Source organism: Notechis scutatus, chromosome 13 (assembly GCF_049901735.1).
Source record: "Notechis scutatus isolate UNSWTSFEM ecotype Mainland chromosome 13, rNotScu1.2, whole genome shotgun sequence".
Classification (NCBI taxonomy): Eukaryota; Metazoa; Chordata; class Lepidosauria; order Squamata; family Elapidae; genus Notechis; species Notechis scutatus.
In genome coordinates, this window is record NC_142021.1 from 2,172,635 (window position 1) to 2,199,153 (window position 26,519).

Sequence of the window (26,519 nt, forward strand, 5' to 3'; positions counted from 1 at the left end):
GACACGAGGAACATGGCTCGTGACTGGCAATAGGCAAGCAGAGCAGAGCAAGCGGGTGGCATCTCCGAGACAGCAGGGGAGGAGGGGCCAAAAAAGGCAAGAATGGTAGACCATGCAGAGTCTCAACGGTGGGACCCTCCTCCTCCTCCTCGGAGAAGGGGGCTCCAGGCTCGCCTGGCAAAAAACGCTCGACCGGATTCTTACAATGCGAAGATCCCACAGGGCCACCATCAACCAAAACAGGACTCTGAAGCTGGTTAGAACAGTAGTATACTCTCTCTCTCTCTCTCTCTCTTTTTTTTCTTTCTTTCTCTTTAATTCTGATACCTGCAAGATCTCAGCATAACCTTGCAGGGCGGGGTGGACAGGTTTATACAATCTCAAATGTTTCATAGTGCAACCTGTGCAAGCAAGAAAAATGACAAACATTGTCCTTCACTTATATAAACATCTACTATTATAGGCAAAACAAAAACAAAACAAAAAACAAAAAAAACCTTACCCATATTCTTAGATAAGTGACTATTCACATTTTGTACATATACAGTTTTTTTTTAAACAGTTCCAGGATAAACTCTACAATGTCTTACAGACGTAAAACAGGAAGTATTTAAGTTATGGGGCAACAGGAAAAAAAAATTAAAAAAAGAAAACCACCCAGCACAGAAGCTAGGACTCTCATGTTGGGCTGCCTCCTCCTCATCTAGTCTACAGCTCAAGTAAAGTATATTTAACAACAAAAACGTAAAAAGGGGGACTGCGGTGGGAATTGGAAAAAATTAAAATTTGTACTTTATAGTTTCCTGAAAAATAAAGGAAACTTCGGAGAGAGAAGGGGTGGGTGGGGAAGGCCCTTTTCAAAGCCATCTTGCATTAGGAACACCATTAACCTTTTTTTTTTTTAAAAAAAGGAACTTCTTTAAAAAAAATTAAGATGGTTTCATTGTACAAGCAACATGGATACGCAAAGCCCAAAAACAAAGGAAAATGGGAGGAGGGGGCTAAAAATATCCAAGGAAGATTCAAATATATATATAACCTATAGAAGAAATCTGGAAAAAAATACAGTCACTGGGGCACCCACCTTAAGAGGGGGCGGGAAGAAAAAAGGGGGTGGGGGTGGAATCGAAATGCAATTCTGAGGTTCAGACCGTCCCTTTCTCTGGCTTTCCGTACATCGAGACATGATGGGCAGCCCCCAAGTTGACTCCACCTTAAAACACAGGTTGCAAACATCTAAGTTTCCATGCTGCTCCTTTAAATAAAATGTACTTTTCTTTAATATAATTTGGGACCTCTGTTGCGGCCAATATTTATATTTTTTATATATATATATATATATCTACACATACATATATATACAGTTTTTCCAAGTAGGACATCTCCTGCAGCATAGCTCCGATGTTCCTGTGTTCAACCCTGAGCGTCAAATGAGCAAATGGAAGGAAGGGAGGGAGGACAAGCAGGTTCGGGGGAAATCTTCCAAGCGTCTTCCCAAACTGACCAGGTGCGGTTGTCACTTAAGTAGAAGGATGTGTGCTGATGTGTGTACTAAGCAGGGCTACAAAAACTCCGGAGGAATTATAAAAAATTAAAAATAAAGAGATGATGATGATGATATGTGACCGCTGTAAAGCAAAGCTGGCCTTTCCGTTTGACCTCTCTCTCTTCTGTGCCTCTTCCCTTCAGCGGCTTTCTAAAGTCAGCGTGGCGGAACTGAAAGCTAATTCTTTGGAATCTGTCCCTGATCATTCAAACCAAGAAAAAAAGTGAAAATAAAAAAATTAAAATAAGCTGGGAGGAGGAGGAGGAGCTGGAGCCCCCAAAAGAAATAAAAAAATCGAAAGCGCAACGCTTAGGGGTGGTCGAGCCGAAATACCACAGGGATCCGTCTCATGCGTTGTTGAAGTGGGCGATGCTCTGCGGATGGTGCTGTTGCCAGATCTGTTGCTGCTGGACGGCCAGCTGTTGCGACTGATCGGACGTCGACAGGAGGTTGACGAGGGGAGACACGCAGTTTGCTGGAATGATCAAGCCTGCAACACAGTTAAGGGGCAGGTAAGGTCAAGGAGCTGAGGCTCTCTCTCTCTTGCTTCACTGGCCAACCTTTATCTGGGTTAAGCTGCAAGCCTCAGTCCGGTTCTGTGGACTTCTCGGACAGTGTTTTTTTTCCATTCATGGGTGGGACTTCAATGCCCAGAATTCCTCAGCCACAGTAACTCCCACTTCTGGGAGTTGGGGGTCCACCCAAGCTGGCCTGGGGGATTCTGGGAGTTGGAAGTCTCTACATCTTAATGTTGCTGAACTTTTAAAAACATTCTTTAGTTTCTTCAAAAGGAAAATAAATACATAAAAGACTTTTGTATCGTGCCTGTTTGCTTCCAATTTGCAAAAGCTGAACCAAAAGATTTGGGGGGCAGGGGGGTTTGGCTCAAGGGGTTTCACCATTCCCCTCTCACACTCAGAGGGGGAGCGGAGTGGCAGGTTCAAACACACAGCGCAGGGAGATGGTGAGGACTGGGAGGGCTGGGTTAAGCATAGAGAGATGTTTGTGCCAGACGTAGGAAGGTGGGCCTTCCCTGCCATACTTGCCTACAATTCTCTGGCCGTCCTCGGTTCGCAAGCGAACAATTTGCATTTTGACATTCGTGCCGCTCACGGAGGCAAGGACCCCTTCCACCTTTGTCCAAACGCTCAGGACAGAACCGCAGAGGACGTAATAGGTCCGGCAGCGCAAGCCGACTTCACAAACAAGGCCCAGACCGGCCCTTTTGCAGTTGCCTCTCCTGAAACGAGGGAAGGAAGGTGCTCAATGCTAAAAATTAAAAAAAAAAAAAAAACCCAAGAACTGAATATGGATTTTTGATTCCTTTTGATTTAAAAAAAAATTTTTTTTAAAACCAAGAACTGACTATGGAGTTTTGTATCCAAAGAAATAGTCAAAAACGAGTGCCCAAAACAAAATTATGTCTCATTTGGGAGTGTCCTTTCAAAGTTTAGCTGATATTTTTTAAAAAATCCTATAGAATCACAACAACAAAAAGATGAAGTCCAGCAAAGTGTAAACTTGCAGATCGAATGAGGAGAAAACAAGGGGCACAAAGTTACTTCTTCCGTGCAGTCCTTGGTGTTCTCTGAAAGTTGTTTTTTTGCAGACGTTTCATGACCCAACTAGGAAACATCATCAGTGCTAGAAGGGAGTGAGGTTTGCAGAGGAGTGGGAGGAGGAGGACTGTGGAGACCTTGGAGCTCTCTGAGCTCAGTTGTTTTGCAGGCGTTTCATGACCCAACTAGGTAACATCATCACTGCTAGAAGGCAGGGAGGGTTGCTCTCTGTTTATATCCCAATCAAGGAACTGTCCCCTCAGTCAACAACAGGCTAATCAAGGAATAACCAAGAACACTTACACCAACAATGACAGGGAAATCCACTTGTATATAAACAGACAGCAAATCCCACTCCCTTCTAGCCCTGACGATGCTCCCTAGATGGGTCATGAAACGTCTGCAAGAAAACCACCAAGCTCAGGGACCGTGAAGGACCTTGCCGTTCAAACCCAGAGTTCAACCCTTCCAACTGGGTATTTGTGAAGTCCCAGGGAAGTCCATTTTTTTTCACAGCAGTCCCACCGTTTTGAAGAACTTACCAGTAAGCATGTGTGCATGTGTCTGCCGACGAGGTGTACTGTTCTACCCAGTGAGTCACAGCATCGTCGGAGGATACCTAGAATTAGGCACAGCAGATATTCGTAGTCAGATCAGGCTGGAAACCCATTTGGAAGCAACGAATGAGGTTTCTCAACTTTTACAGATGCAAACTGAACCTGCAACCAAGGAAAAGTTCCACACCCGTGTGATGAAGAAGGTAAACTTTATAAACATCACTCACTTTTTTATATTTTTTATTGATTTCAGAGTAGGTTTCCAGTTTCAATTGTTTTCCGGTATTCGGCCTATAGACCAGGAAAAGCTTCTTTTTGGGGTTCACCTCTTTCATCAGGATGGCAGTTTTCTTACTATTTCGTATCTGGTAAAGAAAAGGCAAAAGGGGTGGGGGAGGGGAGAGAAAATGAAAATAGACAGATTTGTGCCTCCCAGAAGACACCGTTGAGATTACTCCTAAATTACTCATTTAATAAACCTGGACCGAGTACGAAAGTCAAAAGTCCCTTTTTCTACAAATTTTTATTGATGGAATGGCTGGCTGCTCACTGCCGAAACCAGGCTAAAAAGGCAAATTCTAGAATCAGAAGCCTGGTTCTGTTGGCTGGGCAATTCTGGGAGTTGAAACCTATCCATCGTCAAGTGGACAAGGTTGGAAAATGTAGTTTTTAACCAAACTCCCCGAGGTGGCCTTAGTCCTCGACTTACAACAGTCCCATTTAATGACCGTTCGAAGTGACAATGGAACTGGAAAGAAAAAAAATGACTCGGGACCCTTGCAGCATCCCTGGGGTCATGTGATGAAAATTTGGGACGCTTCGCAACTGGTTCACATTTATGACGGCTGCAGCATCTTTGGGATCTCCTTTCGCGACCTTCTGAACAAGGCACGTCCCAACAGCCGTGTTCCTAACTGTAGTGATTCACTGGAAGAAAAGTCATAAAACGGGGCAAAAGTCACTTAACAAGTTTTCCCCTCAGAAACAGAAATGTTGGGTTCCGCTGTGGTGGTAAGTCGAGGACCACGCGTAATAAGGTTCTGAGTAAGGCTTCCAAGTTCTGGCCCATGAACACGTTAAGGCAGGCCTTCAAACCGCAGCTCACCTGAAGCGATAAATAAAAGCCATCCTCTGGCCCACGCTGTTCACTCCAAAGCTTGGTTGCTTCCTCCCAAGACATGCCTCTCTCCACGCTTATCTAGGAAACAAGATGAGAGACCGTGCTGGATGGCCAGCTCCACGTTCTTCCGAAGAGAGGCAGCCAGGGACACACGCATGTCAGCGTGTTCTGGCCCAAACCCTTTTCCAATAAAACAAACACGAACCAAAGGGAACCGAAACCTTTGTTAGGGATAACATTGTTTACCCTAACTGTTTTGGGTAAAGATAATAAAATGATGAATCATGGTTTGTCAGATAAAGTGTATGTGACTTTAAGCTAAAGGAATGTAATTAAGGGTGCAGCTGTAAAAGTACTATATAAGCAGCAAGCACTCTCTGGCTTACTGATCCCTAATTACTGGCTGGCTTATTGAAGACTGCATTCTTGCTGGATCGGGAGGAGAAGAAGTGTTGGATTACTTTGAAGATATTTCAACGGAGAGAAGATAAGTTTTGGACAGATTTATTATATGTGTACTGACACTGGCTATTTGACACGGACTTTGCAAATAGAGTATCCCGACAAGACTTGATTGAAATTGATATATGACTAATGGACCGTTTGTTTGACTATGCTATAATTCTTAAATGGAATAAATTATAATTTTGATAGCACAAGCGTATCTGTATTTTTACTGCGTGTTAAGGAGAAGGCTTATCTCACACATTTACCTGTCTTCCTATCTGACTTCGCTGCACGTTCTGTTTAGTTTGTTTTCCTTAACACCGCTGGGGAATCCAGGCTTAACACTTTTTAATGGTTCTTACGAATCCCCGGTTAAAAGGCTGCTGCAAACTAACTTTGAGAAGCACGAGCCTCGCCAAAACTGTGCGAGGCTGCTAAGAATAACAGATAATAAATATTTTCCTCAAATACCAACTTAAGATATTGCAATGTCCACGAGGCTGAGTTTCAAAACGTCTTTGCTTCCTGCAAAGAATGTCCAATTCACAGCTGGCTTTTATCTTCTTGAAGGAGGGGCCCTTACCTTGCAGCCTTGCTCCCGAGTCGCCCGTGTTGCTGCAGCTGCTCTTTCCTACAAGCAATCCTGCGCGCACGCACACTTGGCACAGGCTCCTCGGGAACCTCCTCATCGCTGCTGCCAGCCCCCACAATCTCTGAAGACAGCAGTCCACTCCCTAATGGACCTGGCCCCTCATCTGAGTCCTCACTCTCCTCAGCTGTCAGCACCTGCTGCCGGCTGACCACAACATAGCAGCTCGGCCCAACCTGACCTGCCCACCCAAGAACTTACGGTGTACAGTTCGACGTGTCCGGAGGTAGAATAGCCAGGAGTTAGGAATTTCTTAGCATCTGCTTTCCTCACTTTTTCATCTCCTGATCCCAGATCTGGGAAAACAAAAATCACCAGAAAAAATGAGATCAGCATCCGACATGTATATAGGTAAGTCCTCGAATGACGGAGCCCCAAATCACTATATTGCTAAGTGAGACAGTTAAATGAATTTTGCCCCATTTTATGACCTTTCTTGCCACCATTAAGTGAATCCCTGCAATTGTTAAGTGAACTCGGCTTCCCCATTGACTGTGCTCATCAGAAGGTCACAAAAGGGGATTGTGTGACCCCCTAGGACACTGCAGCCGTCATACATATGAATCAACTGCCAAGTGGCCACTTAACAACTGTCTCACTTAGCAACAGAAATTTTGGGCTCCATTGTGGCCGTAAGTCGAGGATGAGCTGTAATGCCCACCCTGGAAACGCCTCCTTACCTAATATGCCCATGTCGTATCTCCCGTTCTTCTTCGCATTGTGGATGACCGCGTTTAGCGTGTCTGAGAAATACTGGAACAGAGCGTTCTGTTGGTGGACTTCCATGCCTAGGATGCGGTTCAGGAATTTCCCAATATTGTTATAATCTAAAAAGAAGGGAGATGAGATGATATTGGTGGCCGTTCTCACTCCTCCGGGCTGAGCAAGAGGAAAATAATCCCAGAGCTCAGCTATGCATCATTAACGAAGAAATACTTCCAAAAAGAAGTTGCTAAACATGGCAAAAGAAATACCTTTGTCAAGAGTAAGAATTCCAGACCGGTCTTCGACATTGATTAGGCCGACACCTATCAAACCTTGTCTAACATCTGGAAGGAAAAAAGAGAGCTTAAATTCAGGGTTACAAGACAGCCGCTGACTGCATAAGTAGGTGTATAAATCAGAATCCCAAATTAAAAAAAAAATTAGGATCTCTTGCAAGCTTCTAAAATAAATGCAGCAGCAGAAAGAGATGGCAAAATTTCTTCTGCCCATATATCAAATCGTTAAGTGACTGGAATGTCATGATCAAAAATTAAATGTTTGGTTTGTTTGGCTGAAAATAAGAAGCTACAATCAACCCAGAAGCTGCTAAGGAAACTTAGTTGCGCTTTTGGGAGATAAATATAAGCAGCAATCCAATCTCAGTACATGAGGCTTTCTCCAAGTTTTATTTCAATGACTGGGGGGAAAAACCCACAAAACATACCTTTAAAAAACTCTCCTGGATAATCTGCTGGCGGAGACACTAACGGGGAATCCATATTCACGATGGACTTCATGACTATTTCCAATGCATTTCGGCCATACTAATTTCAGAGGAAGAAAAAACAACTATTGTCTTTGCAATACAGAATATGACCAGTTTCACAGTTTATGCATATCCATGTATCTATATTACTATTGTAATACCCTGCCTTTTTATATATAACAAAGATAGAGTCACAGAATGAAATTAAAATACATGTGCAAATACATCTATGGATACGCACTGCATTATTTCAAAGGAGAAAGGAAAAAGAGTAAAAATGGCACCGAAAACTAAGAAGTGGGAAAGGACTGCAATTTTTACCTTGTTGTCAAAGTTGAATCTACTCAAATCTCTAGTCTCTGTCGCTCTTCTATCTCCATGGGTGAGAGCTCCCTGTTTAAAAAAGAAAAGAAAAGCTGACTTGCAAAACAACAGGGATTGCCTTTTGTCAAAAATCAGGGTGGATATGATTAATGATCCATTGGGAGCAACTCTCGGCAAACGTCTTACCAAGCTCTCCAGCCGTTTGGCAACGATGGAGGCGAATCTTTGTTCTCCCGCCAATTCAGAAATTAGGAAGACGTACTCCGGGGCAGTCACTTGGTTGGACCGGTGAGTTCGTCCTGGCGATTAAGGAAAAGGCAAATTTGGTTTGGTGGTGTCAACACGGCATCATCGCCCCCAAGTCGCACATATGAAGGGGATGTGCCTTATTTTATTGAAATAGATGTACACAAGATAAGTCTCGACCAATTACTGGGACAGGTAGTTTAGACCAACCAGCCACACACGATACAGTTATCCATCCCCCTTCTTGTGACAGTATCTGAATAAAGTTCAGTGGATGATAGAAAGATTCAACTTGTTCACATTTCCAGCTGGAAACTTTTATGGTTTTTGATGCTGAACACAAACTTAAAAATTGGATTCCTCAATCAACTGACAAGTCACTTTGGGGATACATACAGGATTGTGTATAGCAATTTGACCATATCAGTAAATCTGGAAAAGTCTGTTTTCTCACCTTACTACCCACTTAATTTCTATTAACGTTTGATGCAGAGAACAAGGTTTTGTCTTATCAAGGCATCTTTCAATCTGGAAGCCTACAGAGATGTTGTATTAACTTCGAGGCCTTGCGGTAGAATGACATGACACTGAAGCTCAGTGCTAGAGGCCTTGTTTCCACATTCAGACAACCTCCAGCTACTCACCAAACTGCTGAATTGCCCGATCGGCACTCCACGGCAACTCCAGGGTCATATGTACTCTCCTCCTCTGATTTTTGGCCCTTCGATCTGCTTGCAAAGAGATGCCTGAGCTGGCGGCTTCAGAGATGATGGCGATATTCTGCAAGGCAGGAGGAGGTGACGGTGAAGAAAGGAAAGACACTGAGATTTATACAGGCAAACTTTGGGTCATGAAAATATAATGCGATATACTTGAGAAAGATATCACCTTTTTTTTAGCAATTAGATCCCCCCCCCCCCCATTAGCTAAAAAATGTCTCTTGCAAATGTTTTATCAGTAACACCTTAAAATACCCATGGCAGCGGATGTTTTCAAGATCAACAGCTTGCACCGATTACAAAAGTGCAAGCCAAACCTCCTTGCCAAAGCACACTTGTCCTGACATAAACTAATTCCAAGCAAGGATTGACTTATTGCATTCTTACGTGAACAGTTTCAACTTTCAAAAATAAAAAGAAAAGAGTTATATTTGGACACTGTATTTTTGAAAGACATGAATAGTCCAGAACACCGACGTTTTATTTTTAAACTTGCTGAAAATCTAAGTATTTCAACCCTGAAGAGAGCAACAGGTACCTTATCTCCATCCATGAATCTCTGCTTCTCGGTGATGTTTAGGATTTCCACAGGGACATCAAGTTCAGATCTTGACTCGTAGGAGATGCTGCCATCGTCGTTGCTCACAACCCTTCCTTTCCGACCTGTCATCTTCAGAACAGCGAGTCGCGTTAGCAGGCCATGTCAAGCATTGAGGCCCAAGAAAAAAAGGTCTAAGGACCCGTCAAATAATTCTTCAAGGCTATGCTGAGAAGAAACTTACTGGGGACATACAGGTAGTCCTTGACGTACCAGTTGAGCCCAAATTTTATGTTGCGAAGCAAGACAGGTGTTTAGCGAGTTCTGCCCTATTTTATGATCTAGCCACACAATGAAGTGAATCTGTCAGGGCTGCCATTTTGCTAGCTTCGCATCGCATCTTGCTAGCCTGACAGTGGCAAGCTGTCTATTTTTAATGCCAAGGTTGACTTGGCCTTCCATCCTTCCAAGGTGGGTAAAATGAGGACCCAGATTGTTGGGAGGCAAGAGGCTGACTCTAAACCGCTTAGAGGGGGCTGAAAAGCACCGTGAAGTGGTATATAAGTCTAAGGGCTATTGCTATTGCCAGGCCTCTTGTGTCACAACCTTTATTCTTACAACTTCTTATGCAAGGAGAGGCTCCCTCTTTGTAAGAGTTTCATCTAAAAGCTTTCCTTCCGAGATCATCCAAGCCACCTACCTCGGCCACATTCTCAGGACCTCCCAGTTCATCGATGAGTTCATCTAGCGTGTTAGGAGGGAGATCTTCGGAGAGCTTCTCCAGTTTATCCAGCAATTCTTTCTTCATCTGCTGGGCCCTTTCCACAGCATCCTGACTCGTCATGTAGCTGGTGTTTGTGTTACTGGGTGCTGTGAAGCGCCAAAACAGGGTGGGGGAGAATTAGAAAGAGAAAGAGAGAGAGAGAGAGAGAGAGGGAGAGGGGAGGGAGGGGAGGGAGAGGAGGGAGAGAGAGAGAGAGGAGAGAGAGAGAGAGAGAGAGAGAGATATATTTATAAGAGACTCTTAGAAGGAAAGCCAGGTTAATCCATGGAATCCTAAATTCAGGAGAGGTTTGGTTCCATTTTCTGCAACAAATTTTATGAAGAGAGTACAGCGCATGGAAGGTTAAGACTTTCAATAAAACTGTGGCCAGTTGGAGAAAGTGTGGACAAATAGATGACTTCTGATTCTCATTTGCAGACTTTTACAACTGCCGCTTCCTCGCCAGGCAGAAACTTTCTGACGGCCAAAACAGAAGAGAAGACCTCTCAAGTGACTTACCAGAGACATTTGTAGAAGAGGTTACGGCTGTGGAGGAGAGAGAACTCGGCCTTTTGGATCCAAGACCAGATGCTAGTAAGGCACTCTGAATAGAATCGGGGTCTATGCTCTTCTTCTTCTTCTTCTCTTTATTTTTCTTATGTTCTTTCCGGATCAGCCAAGGGTCTGAGAGGAAGGGGGGGGGAAACCAAAGTGGGCAAGCAAAACCCCAACCAGCTTTACCCCCAAATCACATCCCACCTAAAGTCATAAAGATGGTAAAGGTAAAGGTTCCCCTTGCACATCCGTGTTAGTCGTTTCCGGCTCTAGGGGGCACTGCTCATCTCCGTTGCAAAGCTGAAGAGCCAGCACTGTCTGTCCGAAGACCCCTGGTCATGTGGCCGGCAGGACTAAATGCCGAAGGTGCACGGAACGCTTGTTCCCTTCCCACCAAAGAGGTCCCTATTTTTCTACTTGCATTTTTTACGTGCTTTCGAACTGCTAGGTTGTGGCAGAAGCTGGGACAAGGAACGGGAGCTCACTCTGTGACGTGGCGCTAGGGATTCGAACCGCCGAACTGCCGACCTTTCTGATCGACAAGCTCAGCTTCTTAGCCCCTGAGCCACCACGTTCCTCTTAAAGATGAGAAAGACTCAAATCGTCTCACCATCCTCATCATCTTCACTAGATTCATCTCTAAAGGGGTTGAAGTCATCATCGTCTCCGGAACTTAAAAAGTGAGAGCTCTCGTTGTCGCTCTCTTCGTTCTCCGAGGCCTCAGATTCACTGAAGCTTTCGTCAGAACTGCTCCCAGCCAGGCCGCCGGTCTTACGGGCTTTCTTGACCTCTCTCGTCATTTCTTCCCCTTTTTTTTTCCGTTAAGCAAAAGAAGGCACATTAGAAAAGGGGGCTGGTTAGCAAAAAAAGAAAAGTGACTCTCTGAATTGAGACGCATCGCCTCAGAGAGAAATCTGGAGGGACTGAACAAGAAATAAGACAACGAATGAAGAAACGGTGCAGAGATTCCCCTGACTTAATTCATGCAAAGCGCGTTTTGCTTTCTGGAGCTTAGGACAATTTAGGTTTTCTCGGCAAGAAACAAAGTGCAAAGAAGGAAGTATCTCTCCACGTCTGAATTCAACAGCAAGATTATGCAGATCACGCTTCCAAAGGTAGACATTGCATTTTTAGCTTTCATCTCTCCTAAGTATTATTACAGGGAATTATTCTTTGGAAATGGCAATCATAAAAGGTTGGGTCTTTTGTAGATACTGATGGTGGAAGAGCTATACTGTAAGGCAGGGGTCTCCAACCATGGCAACTTCCAAAACTGGCTGAGGAAGTTGAAGTCTGTCAGACTTAAAGTTGCTAAGGTTGGAGACACTTGCTGTAAGGTGTCTTCAGAGGGTGTTTTTAGAACCGCTACTAGTGCTAAATATCCCCATCCTAAGCCACCAATCAACATTATTTCTCAATTCACAAACTAAGTTTTATCGGCTCCCTCCTCCTCTCGCTATCCTAAATGGGCACAGCACATCTATTTAAAATAGCATTCAGGGTTCCAAATAAAAACAGCAATGAAAATGGGCTCCGTGTTACCTTTACGTTTCTTTACTTTATCCTCCTTGCAAGGACTGTCTCGGGGAGAGCTGTTGTTACTCTGGAGAGACAGGTCAATGCCCAGCAAGCTGAACAGCTTCTTCCGGTCAGGAGCTGGGAAATGTTTCTCGATGAGGGATTGAAACACCCCCCTGTGAAATTCAAAGAGAGAAAAACAACAGCGGTGTTTTAAGACTAGCCCAAGAGCATCACCTAGAGTGTAGCCAGGATTGAGGGGCTGTGGCACAAAACAGCCAGAAGCATTAAATTGGCCCACCCTTGCCTTGTGATAGGAAACCCATGTTTCTGGGGAAATAGGACATGTTGGTTTAGCATAGTCTTCTAAGTCAAAAAATGGGGGATTTACTGATTTCTCATAAATCAGATCATAAATCTCCTTTTAGAGAGTGTTACCGTTAATAATAAAGAAGCAGAGTTTTCATATGTAATCTCAAAGAGATGCACTACACCACTTTTCCCAACCTAACACCTCTGGCTAACATACACCAGATACTCGCTATTAAACCGTTCATGAATTTTAAAAGTTGGTGGACAATGAAATAACTGATCACTGAAAAGCAGTGTTTTTCAAACTTGGCAACTTTAAAACGTGCAGACTTCCAATTCCCAGAATCCCCCCAGACAGCATACTTTGAAAGGCATTGGTTAAGAGGCAAGAATGGAAGCCACAAATTTCTGAACTACAGTACAACTAATAAGCGAATTCCTCTTCTTGTGTGGCCCACCCAATATTTCTAAGGTAGCGCTCTGAATTTTGGAAGAATTTGAAAACCTGAAAGCTGCAGGGCTGACAGGAGGCTTACTTGGCTGTGGAAACAAAGTCATTCAGTTCCCCGCCACCTTCTTCCAAAGCTTCTAGAGTTCTGGCTTCTCCTGTGGATTGCAGCCCAATGACCACGCACTGCAGGAAAGAAAACACAGGGGAGGTTTTAAGCTCTTCTGAATGGGAAGGATGGGTGCTTCACCTGTCATTCCAGGATCTCAACCCCAGGTTGAAGTCAAGGCCCAACCCACCTTGCCGTTCTTGATCTCTTCCCGGGCCAGCTGCACCACTCTTTTGACTTTGGATGCAATGCAGAGGTATTTAAAAAATCTCTGGTGAGCAGACCAGAACTGGCCCCACATGGACTTCTTCATGCGCTGTTCGGCGTCAATGAGGTCAGCAGCCTGTTGAAATTTCTCCCTGGCACTTACCCACTGAAAAAAGGAAAGCAGAGTCTTCATGCTTGGGCAACATAAAATATTCAACAATAAAAAAAGAGAGAAAGACGGGATGCTAGACTAAACCGACTGCTGTCCAAAGGTGTTTTTTTTTTTTTTTGAAAAGGCAACTGGAGCTTCTTGGTGCTTTCTTTGAAAACGTTTCTCTTGTCATCCAAGAAGGAAAATACTTCTGAAGAACTGAACTGAAGAAGCTTCTTGGATGACAAGCGAAACGTTTTCGAAGAAAGCACCAAGCTAAGTCCAGATGCCTTTTTGGAAAAGCACATTTGGGTCAACAATGACCTGGATGATTGAGAAGCTCTACAGACAAACAGACTACTGGTTTTTAAAAGTCTAGTTCTTACATTTTGGGTAGTAATTTTCTAATTTAAAAAAATACCTGGAACCCATTGTTTTTCAGTAACAGAGAATTCACTTCTATAAACTATCTACCGAAATGTCAGGTTTTAGCCTAGAAAAGGTGGTTATGTTCTCTACCAATAACAATGTGGTTTAAGCATTACTACACCTGCTCCTTGCTCCAATAATGTCGCACAGAGTTCACGGAATGAATTCCTTGGAATGGAGGAAACTGGGGTTCTCTGGGAGTCTACAAATCCTGCAAGGCTCTTAACTGCTAAGCCCCCTCTGGGATAGGGGATAAAACCTCTGCAGAAAATCGGATCAAGGCTTTGGTCTACTCTCCTGGAGATCCAAGTATGGTTAATGGAACTGATTTCACACTGTCCTGTTTGTCTTTACACTGTTCCAAAGGTTCACTGGGGTTTCTACTGCAACGAGTTAAAGCAGTGATCTTTTTCATAGCATCCCGAGCCGCCAACTTCTCCCTTTTAAACGCTTACCATTTTCACGGATTTATTATACATTTTGACGTAGTGCTGAGAAAGATGAACTTCGTCTATTTTGAAGGTGACCCCTGAGAAGCTCAGCTGCCTGGCGATGTACATTCCTCTTAGCTTCATATCCATGGCAACTATTTCCATGGCGCCCACACCTCTGAAGATTAAAAGGGAGAAAAAGGCCATTTTTAAAGGGAGATTATTTTCACAGGGACCTGCCAGAACTTTTGACAAAAGCTGCGCCAATGCTTCTGACGACTGCTTCTCCCATCTGACACAACACCAACCCAGACCTACGAACATACCTTCTTTCAACTGCTTGGATAAAGTCGCTGAATTCCCTAAATGGGGTCCCTTCCCCCCAAATCCCAAGTCGGTTCATATATGCCATGTTCCGGGGCTCAGAAGCACCTGAAAGGGGGAGAGAAAAAAAAGGAAATTATCCAGGCTACATTTTTTTTCTTTGAAAACCGCATGGCAAGCCACTCAATGTTCAAATGATGGAAACGGTTCTTACCTGTGGCACTAGCATAAATAACCCTGGCCTTTGGAAGCTTGTTCTGCAGTTCCAAAACAGCCAAGCCTGTCTTAGTTGGCTTTGAAGAGCCAACTGGGCAAAGGTTTTTAGCCTTGTGGCATTCGTCGAACACTATCTGAGCACGTGGTTAAGAAACGAGACATTTCACAAACATACATGCATAAAGTTGCACAGCAAACATTCCATTGAATGGAAGCCAGAAATTGTTGTCCATTACTAATATATATATATATTGATCAATTACTTTACCAATGCTAAATGATACATCTTTTCACTGTAAGGGATGTTAACGAAAGTTTCAACAAACGATTCCAGGCAAACATGGCGATTTAAAGATCAGCACAACCTTCTGAGTATTAACTAGGCTAAACTTAGCAGTGTTTTTCAACTGTGGTAGCTTCCTGACATGTGACCTTTGGTAGTTAGAATTCCCCAGCCAGCGTGGGAATTGTTGGGAATTCTGGGAGCTGAAACCCATACCTCTGAAAACCGAAAAAATTACTTTTATCTGGAGCATCACCAATCTATCAGGAAGCATAATCTGCTTTCCAAATTTTTGATAGCCTTGGAATTGAAAAATGCAACTTTTATAAAAGAGTATTATACACCAATCAAAAGATGCTAATAGGAGGAATATTGCCCCAATCTAGCAACTGGAAAAGGATACCACTCCGTCAAAGTCGTCTCCACACCAATGAAGCAGCTGTTTCAGTCTGGTTTTATATTTTCCTCCAGACTGACTTTCCCCGATAAGTGAAGAATAAGTAGCAAAGATGATCCCCTTCTTCACACTTCCATTATGCTTGGAAGAAATTTTTCCATATTTGAACTAAAGCAGAAAAAGATCAGAGGTATGAAGGATTTTCTGTTCCATTACAAAGGTGTACACATTATCTTCCCTAATTAAACTCCAAATAGCTTTAAAAACTGCATCTTAAAAAGAAAAAAAATTCTGATTTTATTGTGCTTGGCACTCAGATAAATTGGAAAGCTGATAGGCTCCCACAGAAGTTTTTGGCTTTGGTATTTTTGTTTAGAACATCCATTACTCTGTCATTGTATACAAGTTTCATTAAACTGAGAATGACTTGTCTTATGATTAAACATGTTTTCCAGGAACCTTTCATCTTGGTAACTAATTTGTCCAGTGAGATGCTATAATACTCAATAAGGACAAATTCTAGCAAGTGGTTTCCCTTTGGAAAACTTCCCAATAGAGGCAAATCTAATTTAATTATTCACATTTTTATGGGAGAATGCAGAAATACAATATTATTCTACATAATTTAATTCCATGATGTTTCAATAACTGATGATGTGAAACCCCCTCCCCATTATGACCTTCAAAACATGCAACATGCCTACTGCAACGATTGACCCGAAAAATAATTTTTGACCGAGCAATTGTTAACACAACTTCCCAACACGGTGCAAGCCACCCAGAAAGTAAACAAAGCTATCAACGAGAGGTTTCTGGTTGACACTCTTAATACAAAGCGTTCATCAGGCATGCATCTCACACAAGACAAGCGTACCTAATGGTTTTTGTTTTGTTTTTTCTTTTTGGTTCAAGTATACAATAGTAAAATATTTCCACACCTTGTTTAATGAATGGACCAAAATGTTTTTGGCGCCAATATCTCTCAAGTCCCTTTCAGCATCGTATTTCAGATCGTTTGAAACACTAAACCTGGAAGAGGGCAAAGGCAAAACAGGGCCACCATGAAGTCAAAGCCAGGGACAAGGAGAACAACATCCTACTGACCCGGATGCCCGAGTATGAGACTTACCACACTGCCCTTTTTCTACCCAAGAGATAGTTTTCATAAATGATGCCAGCGATGGTTCTTCCTTTCCCTACACCGGCACCGTCGCCTATTAAGAAGCCAGCTCGGTCTCCATTCGGTAGGAATGTCTCGTGTTGCTGTGGGGAAGTTACAGAATTTTATCTATTTAGCATGTGGCCTAGAGCAGGGGTCTCCAACCTTGACAACTTTAAGACTTGTGGACTTCAACTCCCAGAATTCCTCAGCCAGCTTTGCTTTGCTGGCTGAGGAATTCTGGGAATTTGAAGTCCACAAGTCTTGAAATGGCCAAGGTTGGAGACCCCTGGCCTAGAGTATACAGATAAGAGCAGTGAAGGAGCACTTAATACTATGGTGTATATACGAAGGAAATATGAAGTCAATTTTGTAAACAGGGAGGAATTTAAGAAGTAATGTATAAGCTATAGGTTACATTTTGAAACACGTAGCTTCATGAGAATGGAAAGAGTGTTCTATGGATTTAATTATCTAGGCCAGTGGTTCCCAATCTTTTCTTCACCATGGGCCCCCTTTAAATAAATCTTTTGTGGCCACAGACGCTCAAGACTTAACTCAAGATTTAAATCACAGCATTTATTCAAGTCTTTGTGGAATCCCGTGACAACATTTCAGCCCCCCCAGGTGTCTGCAGATCACAGGTTGAGAACCACTGATCCATTTTTCTGATTAAGTGTGGTATATGTTAGTTGGAGAAAGTCTGTTTTTACAGAAATAGCAATAGCTCTTGGACTTCTATACCGCTTCCCAGTGCTTTGCAGCCCTCTCTAAGCGGTTTAGAGTCAGCCTCTTGCCCCCAACAATCTGAGTCCTCATTTTACCAACCTCAGAAGGATGCAAGGCTGAGTCAACCTTGAGACTGTGAGAATTGAACTGCCAAACTGCAGGCAGCCGGCAGTCAGCAGAAGCAGCCTGCAGTCCTGCACTCTCACCACTGCGCCACCATGAAAACCCGTTAAATATCTGTGGCAAGAACTTGTTTTCGGTCTCAGTTTTGGTGGGCTTTGGGACGGGTACGAATTTGTAGCCAGCCTTCAACGAAGGCAATACCTGTGCTGCGTAAGTAATCGCTTCAAGCTGCAAGGCTGACAGCCAACCGCTGTCGATGCTTTCTTCGGGAATGGAAGATTTGTACCATACTTCAGGAGGGGTCACGCTGGAGAGGGAGCTGGTTTCTACCACCGGGTCAGGATGGCGCAAGCCGATTTTTACTGTGGGAGAAAAAGCAGGGTGTGTAAGGCGGTGTTTTTCCACCTTGGATATTCTGGTATTTAATGTTGATAAAAAGTAGCAGTAGGCATACATTTTATGGGCATATATTCGGCATAGGTCTCTGCATGGCCCATTTCTTCTTCATCTTCTTCCTCCGGTTCTTCTTCCTCTTTTGTGACGGGCATTTTCTGCAGGAAAGATCAGAGAGTGTTGCATTCTGTCTCACACAAAGCAGCAAAATTCAGGTGTGAGTAGATACACAGAGATGTCTAACCTCCTGACCTTCTTCTCCTCACTGAATTTTAGAATGCTACTTTTAAGGTACTCCCCTTCTGAGTCCAGTTATTTTCCACCAGAAGAGATTTTGAAATACCCACAGGGGGTCTTGTATAATCCACTTAATGCCTGTACTATGTTGCAAAAAAATGTGTGCCAGAAATGTGTTGGTATATTATATTTCAAAAAGGCTCAACAGGGTGCTCACTGGTAAACAGCACATTTACAAAATTCCAAATATTTTATCTCCAAAACAGCTTGCAATATCATGATCAAATACACAAAACCAAGTATTAAAAAGGAACTCTATACAACAGATCAAAATCTAGAATTTCAGAGTTTAAGGAACAGGGTTTCGCTGTAACAGGAACATTACCTAAGTTCATGAGATCAATAAAATCAAATAAATATAAATTTAGGGTTGTACTTACCATGGTAGGAGAGAAGCTTCTCATTTTGAGATCATTTACCCAGATCCTTGTGACTTCTTTAGTTGAAGTCTCCTTTTTAACAGCACCGTTACTCATATCGGCTGAAAGGAAAATATCCCCAAGGATTAAAGGTTAAGAAAAATGTTATATGATGTAATAAAGTGTTCTCGAAGCCGGTGTAAATGAGAGGCAAACTTTTTATTCACCAAAACACCACAGTGCAGATGAGCTTCAAGCCAGTCTTAAATTTACGGCTACCAGGAGGATGTAAAGTGTAAAAGCACCAAAGTTGGGTGAAGATTACACGGAATTTACCAAGTGGGGGTGAGAGAAAAGAAAACTCTATAACCCGTTTCAACAATGAAAGCGATCTTACCAAGCATAATGGGGTATACCACGTTTGGGGACACAAACATTATTTCTGTAAAAAAGGCAACATTTGGGACCTCAATAACATTTTTTAACAGCCAGTCATTTTAGCTTTGTTTTTCTCTATCTAAATGAACAATTATGAGGATAACGCTTCAGGTGGGATGATTAGTCATGGTTGGACACCTGCGGACTGAAGAATTCCTAGTACAGGGAGTGCTCAACTTATGACCATAATTGAACCCACAATTTCTTGCTAAGCGAGATATCGGTTAAGTAAATTCTACCCAATTCTACCACCTTTCTTACCACAGCTGCTAAGTGAATCACTGCAGTTCAGTTAGTAAAACCGTTCTTATTTTCCCCGGTGACTTGTCAGAAGGTTGCAAAAGGCGATCAGGTGACCCTGGGACACTGCAACCGCCATAAATGTGAGTCAGGTGCTCAGCGTCTGAATTTTGATCACATGACCCCGGGGGATGCTGCAACCGTTGTGTGAAAAATGGCCACCGGTCTCTTTTTTCAGTGCCGCTGTCACTTCAAATGGTCACTAAATGAACTGTTGTAAGTCGAGAACTACCTGCATGGATGGACCTGCTTAGATATCTTGACTTCCTCCAGTTCAGGGTTTCTCAAAGGTGGCAAATTGGAAGATACCAAGAGGGAAAAATCTGTAGTACCCTGGAGCTGCCAGAGAGACAGACAGAGGCGGAGCCTCGGCCGTCCATCAGCCCTCAGATGGAGAGTCCACAGCCCCCACATCTGGAGTGGCTGATGAGGAAGGAGGAACAGCTGGGTCCAGATGCGCGGATGCACAGAAGGCAGAGGAGAGGAGAGCATTGGAAATCAATGGCCCGGTCCCGGGCCCAGTGCCTGATGCATGGATGCGCAGAAGGCAGAGGAGAGGAGAGCAGTGAAAATCTATGGGCCGGACCTTGGGACGGAAGAGCCACCGCTGCTAGTGAAGCCCCACCCTAGCTCTGGTGATAAAAGGCAGGGGGCAGAGATGAATAGGTATAGCAGGCAACCATTCATCTCCCTGCCGGAGGGACTTGTTAGCCTGCGGTGAGAGAGAAACATTTTGCCGGGGCTGTCGGCGCTCCTAATATAGGAATAATTGCTTTAACTACAGAAGGTTTGTTGTGTTTGGAGAGCTGGGTCAGAACAGTCTACATAAGCTGAAGGGACACCAAGCCTGCCCGCCAACATCCATTCAGACGACTCCGCTACTTACTCGCCGCAGTTGCCACCGGGGGGGCGATGTTGGGTGGAGGCTTCAGTTTCATCAGTTCGTTAAGACTGTTGTTCTTGAGGAGGTCCTTCAGCTGGATCTGGTCCTTGGGCACAGGGGTGGTCAAGGTGTTGCGTGCCACAGGCACCGTCACCGAGGGCCGTGTGGTGGTGCTGGTTTGTATGATTTTTGCTACGGTGATGGTCTGCCTGGTACTGGTAACGGGGGTTGTTTTCGTCATGACGAGGGTCGTCCCCAGTGTAGGCAGCTGGTTGATTTGATTCAGGACGAAGGTTGTGGTGGAAGGTGGCTGCTAAAGGAACGGGAGAGACTCGTTCTTGTGGTTGCGGGAGAACCATGGACAACGGCATGGAAGACATGGAAGTTGCTTCTAAGTAGCAGGCAGCATAGCACAGCAAAGTTAGTAAAATGATTGTAACATAATAATAAAACCTACAGTGGGACGGTGGCCTAGAGGTGGAGCTCTTGCCTCACAATCTGGAGGCTGTGAGTTCGACCCTAGGCAAATATTTCTCTCTCCGGGCACAATGAGAATGCATCTGCTGAATGTAACTCCTCATTGGCGACAGGAAGGGCATCTGGCCAGTAAACACTCTCCTAGCTCCACCTAGCTCCACCCCGCAAGGGATTATGGGGTTGTTAAAAGAGGATAATATAAAACCTACATCAGAGATGTTATCAATCATGCTGAGGAATACCCTTCTATCAGCCTTTCTAAAAGAGGCAAGTTGACTTCAAGTGTAATGATGTCCCTTAGGACAGGGGTCCCCAACCACCGGTCCGCGGACCGGTACCGGTCCGTGGAACAAGTCCTACCGGGCCGCTGGCTTGCTGGGCGCCGCCATCTTTTTGATGAAAAAGTGCTTCCGGTGAGCTTTTCCGGGTAGAAAGCTCACCGGAAGCACTTTTCATCAAAAAGATGGCGCCCAGCTAATGCCGTACCGGGCCGCGCCATAAAAAAGGTTGGGGATACCAGGCCGCGGCGTAAAAAAGGTTGGGGATCACTGCCTTAGGAGGCAGAAGGTTTGATTCTATAAACTCTGTATAATGGTTTGGAAACCTTCCTAAGTGTTCTCTGATTCAAAATATTTTTAAAGTTCTTTTTTAATTTTAAAAAAATCAAACAGGGTTATTTTTGCGGGTCATTCTTCTGTAAACATAAACTTTGGCTTTTATTCAGGGAACAAGTGCCCCTATTTTTATTTGTACAATTCAAGTGATGTGCATTGTAACCTTCGATGTAACTATTTAAAAATGTGTTTTCCTTACTCTGACATTCAGTGCTGTAGAAGAGACAGCCTGTGGCTCTGCTTTAACAGCTACTGATGCTTCTGACTCCAACCCCAGGTCTAATGCAATAAGAGATACTGACTACAAGACAACTAATGTTAGATTGGTGTTATCAGGGTTTATTTAATGCAACATTACTTTCTTTACCTTGGAAAATACTGTGCATGTATACTGCCATATAAGCACAATCCTACATATTTTTAAAGCTTACATTGATGCACAAAATCTGAATGAAGATTTAAGTGAACGATGCAGATCATCTGAATTGCAGCTTATCATTGTTAAATACCCTGCTAAACAGATCAAATAGTAGATATCTGCACTGCTGGAGAATCCTTCACCTAGCTAATAAACCAATTTGTATATTCAAACAACAAACTGCAACATAAAATAAGCAAACAAATTGGATGTTAGGCACAACTCTCTGAGCAACAAAATAAACACAACCCAGGTTGATATTAAGCCCTGTGTGAATACAGCTGCTAGACTTTTGTCTCTGGTTAAGCAAATTCTGTAAACACAACCAGTAAGCGATGGGCGTAGTGGCTATAATCCCCTAGTTCACAACTCAAAGGAGGGGCTGGCCAAACATATTTGGTGTGGCTTCTTGTATTGTCTGAACTCAGTCATGGTTCTGGTATTCCTTACACAGGAGTCATTCTGCCTTGACCAATGAAAACTTTCTCAGAGAAAAGTGTGCCTCAAATAGCACATCTGAGGCTTATATTTTGCAACGGACAAAAGGTGCAGCAATGCAACATTCTTAGAGGAGAATCTCCTGGTAAGGAGATTAACATGACATAAAGTCATACAATGTTTTAAATTGGGCAGCAGAATATAGTCTGAAAAAGTTTATTTCCCAAAGCGGAACATTATAAAAGTAGCCCTAATTCCTTATTCCCATAGAAGTCAAGCAGGTTTGATAGATGGCAGACACACAGCAGGGGTCAGGACCAATTTTACTAGTCCCAGGAAATCTGAGAATGAAGGTCTTCCATTTACAGGTAATGTATATAAAGTAACAAAATTTATAATGATGTTATTTTACTACATTAAGGTTGATAAAATAAACAATATCCAGCTTTTCTTTGCCTAATAATGCATTGTATCAGCAATGGTGTTTTTTTTTTTAGGGAAATAAAAGTAATTCAAATGCTACTAGACCGTAACAAATACAACATTGTAGAAATGCTTTCCAACCTGCTGAATTGCTGGAGGTGGAGTTGCGAGGCCCATGTCTGGAGAATCGATATCAAACAAGTCATTTGGACTAATTCCACTTTCACTTAAAGCTGTAAGCAAAAGATCTTGTCCTGGTTCCACCATTTCTGAAACAAGATGAAACAAATGACAGATAAGCTTTTTCCACGGGGACAGCTGCTTCTACTAAACCATCATTTCTTTTTTCACTTCTAAAATGGCATCATGCTGCCTCTCGGTTGCCATCCCTTAAAAGCTCCCCCAACTTAGTTCAGAAGCACCTGAAACATGTGGCAGGAAGTTATCATTACATAAGGCTGAATGAAAACCAGATAGGACAACCATCTGTCTGAAATGTTATAGAGCTTCCTGTTTGAGCAGGGGGTTGGACTAGAAGACCTCCGAGGCCCCTTCCAGTTCTGTTATTCTGTTAAATCTCTTCTCCAATACTTTCTCTAAAGAGAATATCCCATTAATGTTCAGAGCATAACAGCAGATAGGATCAGAGCCTGACTGTGCTGGAGAAGGTAACCCCTGAACCTAAGAATACCACAGACCCAGATTACCTTTAACTCTCATGCAACCATTAGCTACCCCACCAAAAAATAGTTCGCTTTTATTTGTTTAAAAGATTTAGGAACTGCCCATCTGCCTCACAGAGGGAGTTCTGCTTTATCTTTTTTTTTCTAGGTAAATTCTCCTTGATTGTTACTAGAAGGCAAACCATATCACATTAAACACTCTGCTGGAGCAGAGGGTGGTTTTTTGGTTTTTTTTAAATTGTCACTGTTCACATTAAGTTTAGTTCCTTTTCTCTGTGGTCAGCCAAGAAGACCGGAAGCCTCTGTCTTTGGCCCATGAGCTACCAGGAATTACAAAACAAAAAACAAAACAAAACCAAAAAAAACAGGAACCATAATCTGTACTAGAAACCAACATACACATTCCAATTTACAGCTTAAGCTTCTTTGATTATCTCCCTACAACAATCCCAGTTTCCACCAGCTGGTGGGGGTGGGGGTGTCGTTTTCAAGCTTGAATGCTGGCATGTAGATTTTTACACTCCCTTTCAATGGGTTGTATGAAACAAAAATCAAACATAAAGACACGTAGCAACTCAAAGTTCAAACTGCCCTGAGTTGCTAACCTAGTGGCCAGGGTAAAAATTCAAGACCTTCAAGAAATATGACCAGGCGTGCTATCAAAAAAAAAGGTTCTGGCATTCTGCTGAAGATTGCAGTGATAGTCCTCAAGGTTTGAAGCTGAATTGGTTTCCAAACAATTAGCATTTGCTTTGTGAGACACAGATAACACTTTCCAAAACGGACAGAAAATTAGGCATCAGTCAATACAACCAACACAGCCTTTGCCTGGAGAAAAAAGCTTAATGAGTGTAGAATCAACCAGGCAGGCAGGCAGTTTGCTTGCCTGAGATCTTCTCAACTGTCCTTGCCCGGATGTAAAATCTAATCAGATAATCCCAAATAATGTCACAGAGTCTTGAAGACTCTGAGGTGCAACAGAACATAGTAACAAAGAAAATAAACTGTATAAATCTCCCTAGGTGGCCTTCCTGCCATGTGTTGTAGAAGATAAACTTCCGGATAGGGCTGGATCTAAGTGAACACTCAGACCCCACATTTGCCCCATAGATCAACCTAAATGAATCATGTTAGCAGCAGCAACCACATAGAACCTCCAGGGCTAGAGAAGGGTAACCAATAGAGAGAGACCTGGAAACAATAGTCATTTCTCCTGAGCCAGCCAGGAGGAACAAACTGCGGCCCCCTCCCCTTGTTTAGCAAAAAAGGGGGAATCCATACTTTCCAGCCTTCCCACCCATCAAGGTCCTATGGCTCCAGGCATCTTTCCACCCAGTCTGGGAACAAAAAAAGCAGGAAAACAGGGGCTGGGAGAAGTAGGCACCCCCTGCGAGTGACGGCCTGCAAGTTTCCCAAGGATGCAGAGGGCCCACCCTAGGTGCACACCAAGATCCTCCCCAGCCACCTTTGACCTTAAATCGCCAATACAAACACACACACACACACACACACACTAATCATTGTATGTTATACAGTATGTGTATGCATATTTGGAGAAATTTCTATATACACACATATACCCGTATACACATGCTGTGTATGTTACATACATATATACGAACACAACGAACACAATACAGATGCCTGATGATGGCAGATGAGATTCTGCCGAAACGTTGCTACAACTTTAAAAGCACAACTATAATGACGTGGGAAAATACCCGAACAAAGCTAAATAACATACATGTAAGTACCTGCAAAAACTTAAGAATATATATATATAGATAGATAGATAGAGAGAGAGAGAGAGAGAGTGTGTGTGTGTGTGTGAATGGGAGCTGGGGAGGGTTCCCACCCCTTCTTCCTACCAGGTACTCCCCCCCCCCACCTGTGCAAGCTTCAAAGCAAACCTTTCACTTTCTTAAGAGACACACACACACACACACATATATATATACATGTATACCTACAAAGAAACCCATATACGCACTATTTAATATATAACATCAAACTGCACATGTATACATGTGTGAACAGATAGGTGTAGAGAGAGAGATTTTCTACTGTATGTCAATAGGGGCCAGGTGGAGTCTCCTCACAAGGCTTCCAAGCAAGGCTGCCTCTTTCTTAAACAGTCAAAATACACACACACACACACACACAGAGAGAGAGAGAGAGTTTAATATGCAATATTAAACTGCATGTGCATGTATGTCTGGACAGAGATAATTTCTATTGGGAGCCAGGGAGGAATCTTCCCACAAGGCTGCTCCTTTCTTTCTTAAGAAAGTCGAACTACACACACACACACACATGAAATTGTATATAATTTAATATGCAATAATAAACTATACGTGTATATGTGTGTGGATAGAGAGGCAGAATTTCTGTTAAGGGCCAGGGAGGCGCTCTGCAAAAGCTTCCAAGCAAGGCTGCCTCTTTCTTAAACAGTCAAAACACGAACACACACCTACACATATACATTATTTAATACGTATAATATTAAACGGCACATGTGTTTACATATGTGTGGATAGAGAGAACTTCTACTAGGGTCTCTCTCCCCCCCTCAAAGGCTTCCAAGCGAGGCTGCCTCTTTCTCTCTCTTTCCTGGGGATGCAGCAGCGAAGCCAACCGGACCCTGCCGGCGCGACTGAGGCATGCAGAGGGGTGGCTGAGGGCGGCCGGGAAGGGGGTTAAAAGACCCCCCCTCAAAAAAAAAGAGACCCGCTTTCTGCGGAGAAACCCCCTCCCCGCGTCCCTGGGCCTAATGGAGACGCCGCCGCCACCTTGGAGACGAGAGACCGGCCTTACGAGCCCGCGCGGGGCGAGAGGAGCGGAGCCGTGCGGACGGGGCCGCTTCTTTTCTCCTCAGGCGGCAGCGACACGGACCACGAAGCCGGGCGGGGGACTCACTCTGGCCGCGTCGGGAGGGCCCCGCGGAGAAGGCTCCTGGTCGCCGTTTCCCTCCTTCCTCCTCCTCTTCTTCTTCCTGCGCCCTCGCCGCCGCCGCTGCTTCCTCCCCGCGGCCGTCTCCTCAGCAGCCGTCGCGCCCTCCGCCGCTTTCTAACGCGCCGCCGCCATCTTGGCCAGCGCGCCCTCCGCTCGCGCACTCCCTCCCTCCCTCCCTCCCGCGGGCGGAGAGGAGGGGGGTAAAAAGAGAGGACGAAAGGGAGGAGGCGCGCCTGCGCGAAGGGATTGGACGCCGGCGGCGACGTTGACGTCGCCCCACGTGACCGCCTCGAGGCAGGGTCGCGCTTGGCCTCCTGTTGCCGGGCGAACCAGGCCCACGTGACCGTCGCGAGGCCTTCTTTTCTCTCCCCCTCCCGTCCCACACAAGCTCGAGGCGAAAGGGGCCGACGCTGCGCACGCGCGACGCAAGGACGCCGCTCACGCCCTCCCTCCGCGATCAGGTGGTCTCGCCGGCTGGATCACGTGACGGCGCGCAAAAGCTGGTTCCTGAAGA

The 26,519-nt window shown here is 44.1% G+C and overlaps 1 protein-coding gene across 2 annotated transcripts; it reads right to left on the reverse strand.

Moving 5' to 3' along the window:
- Nucleotides 1-294: 294 nt before the first annotated feature.
- On the reverse strand, nt 295-26,460 carry SBNO1 (strawberry notch homolog 1). 2 transcript variants are annotated; one of them, XM_026687003.2, is made up of 31 exons: nt 25,970-26,460; nt 22,512-22,639; nt 20,004-20,313; nt 18,401-18,501; nt 17,785-17,881; nt 17,532-17,692; nt 16,449-16,582; nt 16,258-16,348; nt 15,326-15,487; nt 14,638-14,773; nt 14,426-14,531; nt 14,124-14,277; nt 13,072-13,254; nt 12,861-12,958; nt 12,037-12,188; nt 11,105-11,302; nt 10,459-10,623; nt 9,877-10,046; nt 9,177-9,308; nt 8,564-8,699; nt 7,860-7,972; nt 7,671-7,742; nt 7,308-7,407; nt 6,853-6,927; nt 6,559-6,705; nt 6,080-6,174; nt 4,768-4,860; nt 3,890-4,027; nt 3,648-3,724; nt 2,593-2,786; nt 295-2,036 (listed from the first exon to the last, which is right to left on the reverse strand). In XM_026687003.2, the coding sequence occupies exons 2-31, from the start codon at nt 22,635-22,637 to the stop codon at nt 1,894-1,896; spliced, it is 4,059 nt and encodes a 1,352-aa protein (XP_026542788.2). In that variant the 5' UTR covers nt 22,638-22,639; nt 25,970-26,460; the 3' UTR covers nt 295-1,893. The 2 variants fall into 2 exon arrangements, with proteins under 2 accessions (XP_026542788.2, XP_026542789.2); XM_026687004.2 differs by having other exon boundaries at nt 20,004-20,310; nt 25,970-26,378.
- Nucleotides 26,461-26,519: the final 59 nt, after the last annotated feature.

Excerpts from the sequence above, each read along its gene's own strand:
- SBNO1 (XM_026687003.2), bottom strand. The coding sequence starts at position 22,637 with ATGGTGGAACCAGGACAAGATCTTTTGCTTACAGCTTTAAGTGAAAGT. Across the intron at positions 10,624-11,104 it reads TAGTGAAGATGATGAGGATG|ACCCTTGGCTGATCCGGAAA; the intron begins GTGAGACGATTT and ends CCTTCCTCTCAG. Across the intron at positions 10,047-10,458 it reads CTCTTCTACAAATGTCTCTG|CACCCAGTAACACAAACACC; the intron begins GTAAGTCACTTG and ends GGCGCTTCACAG.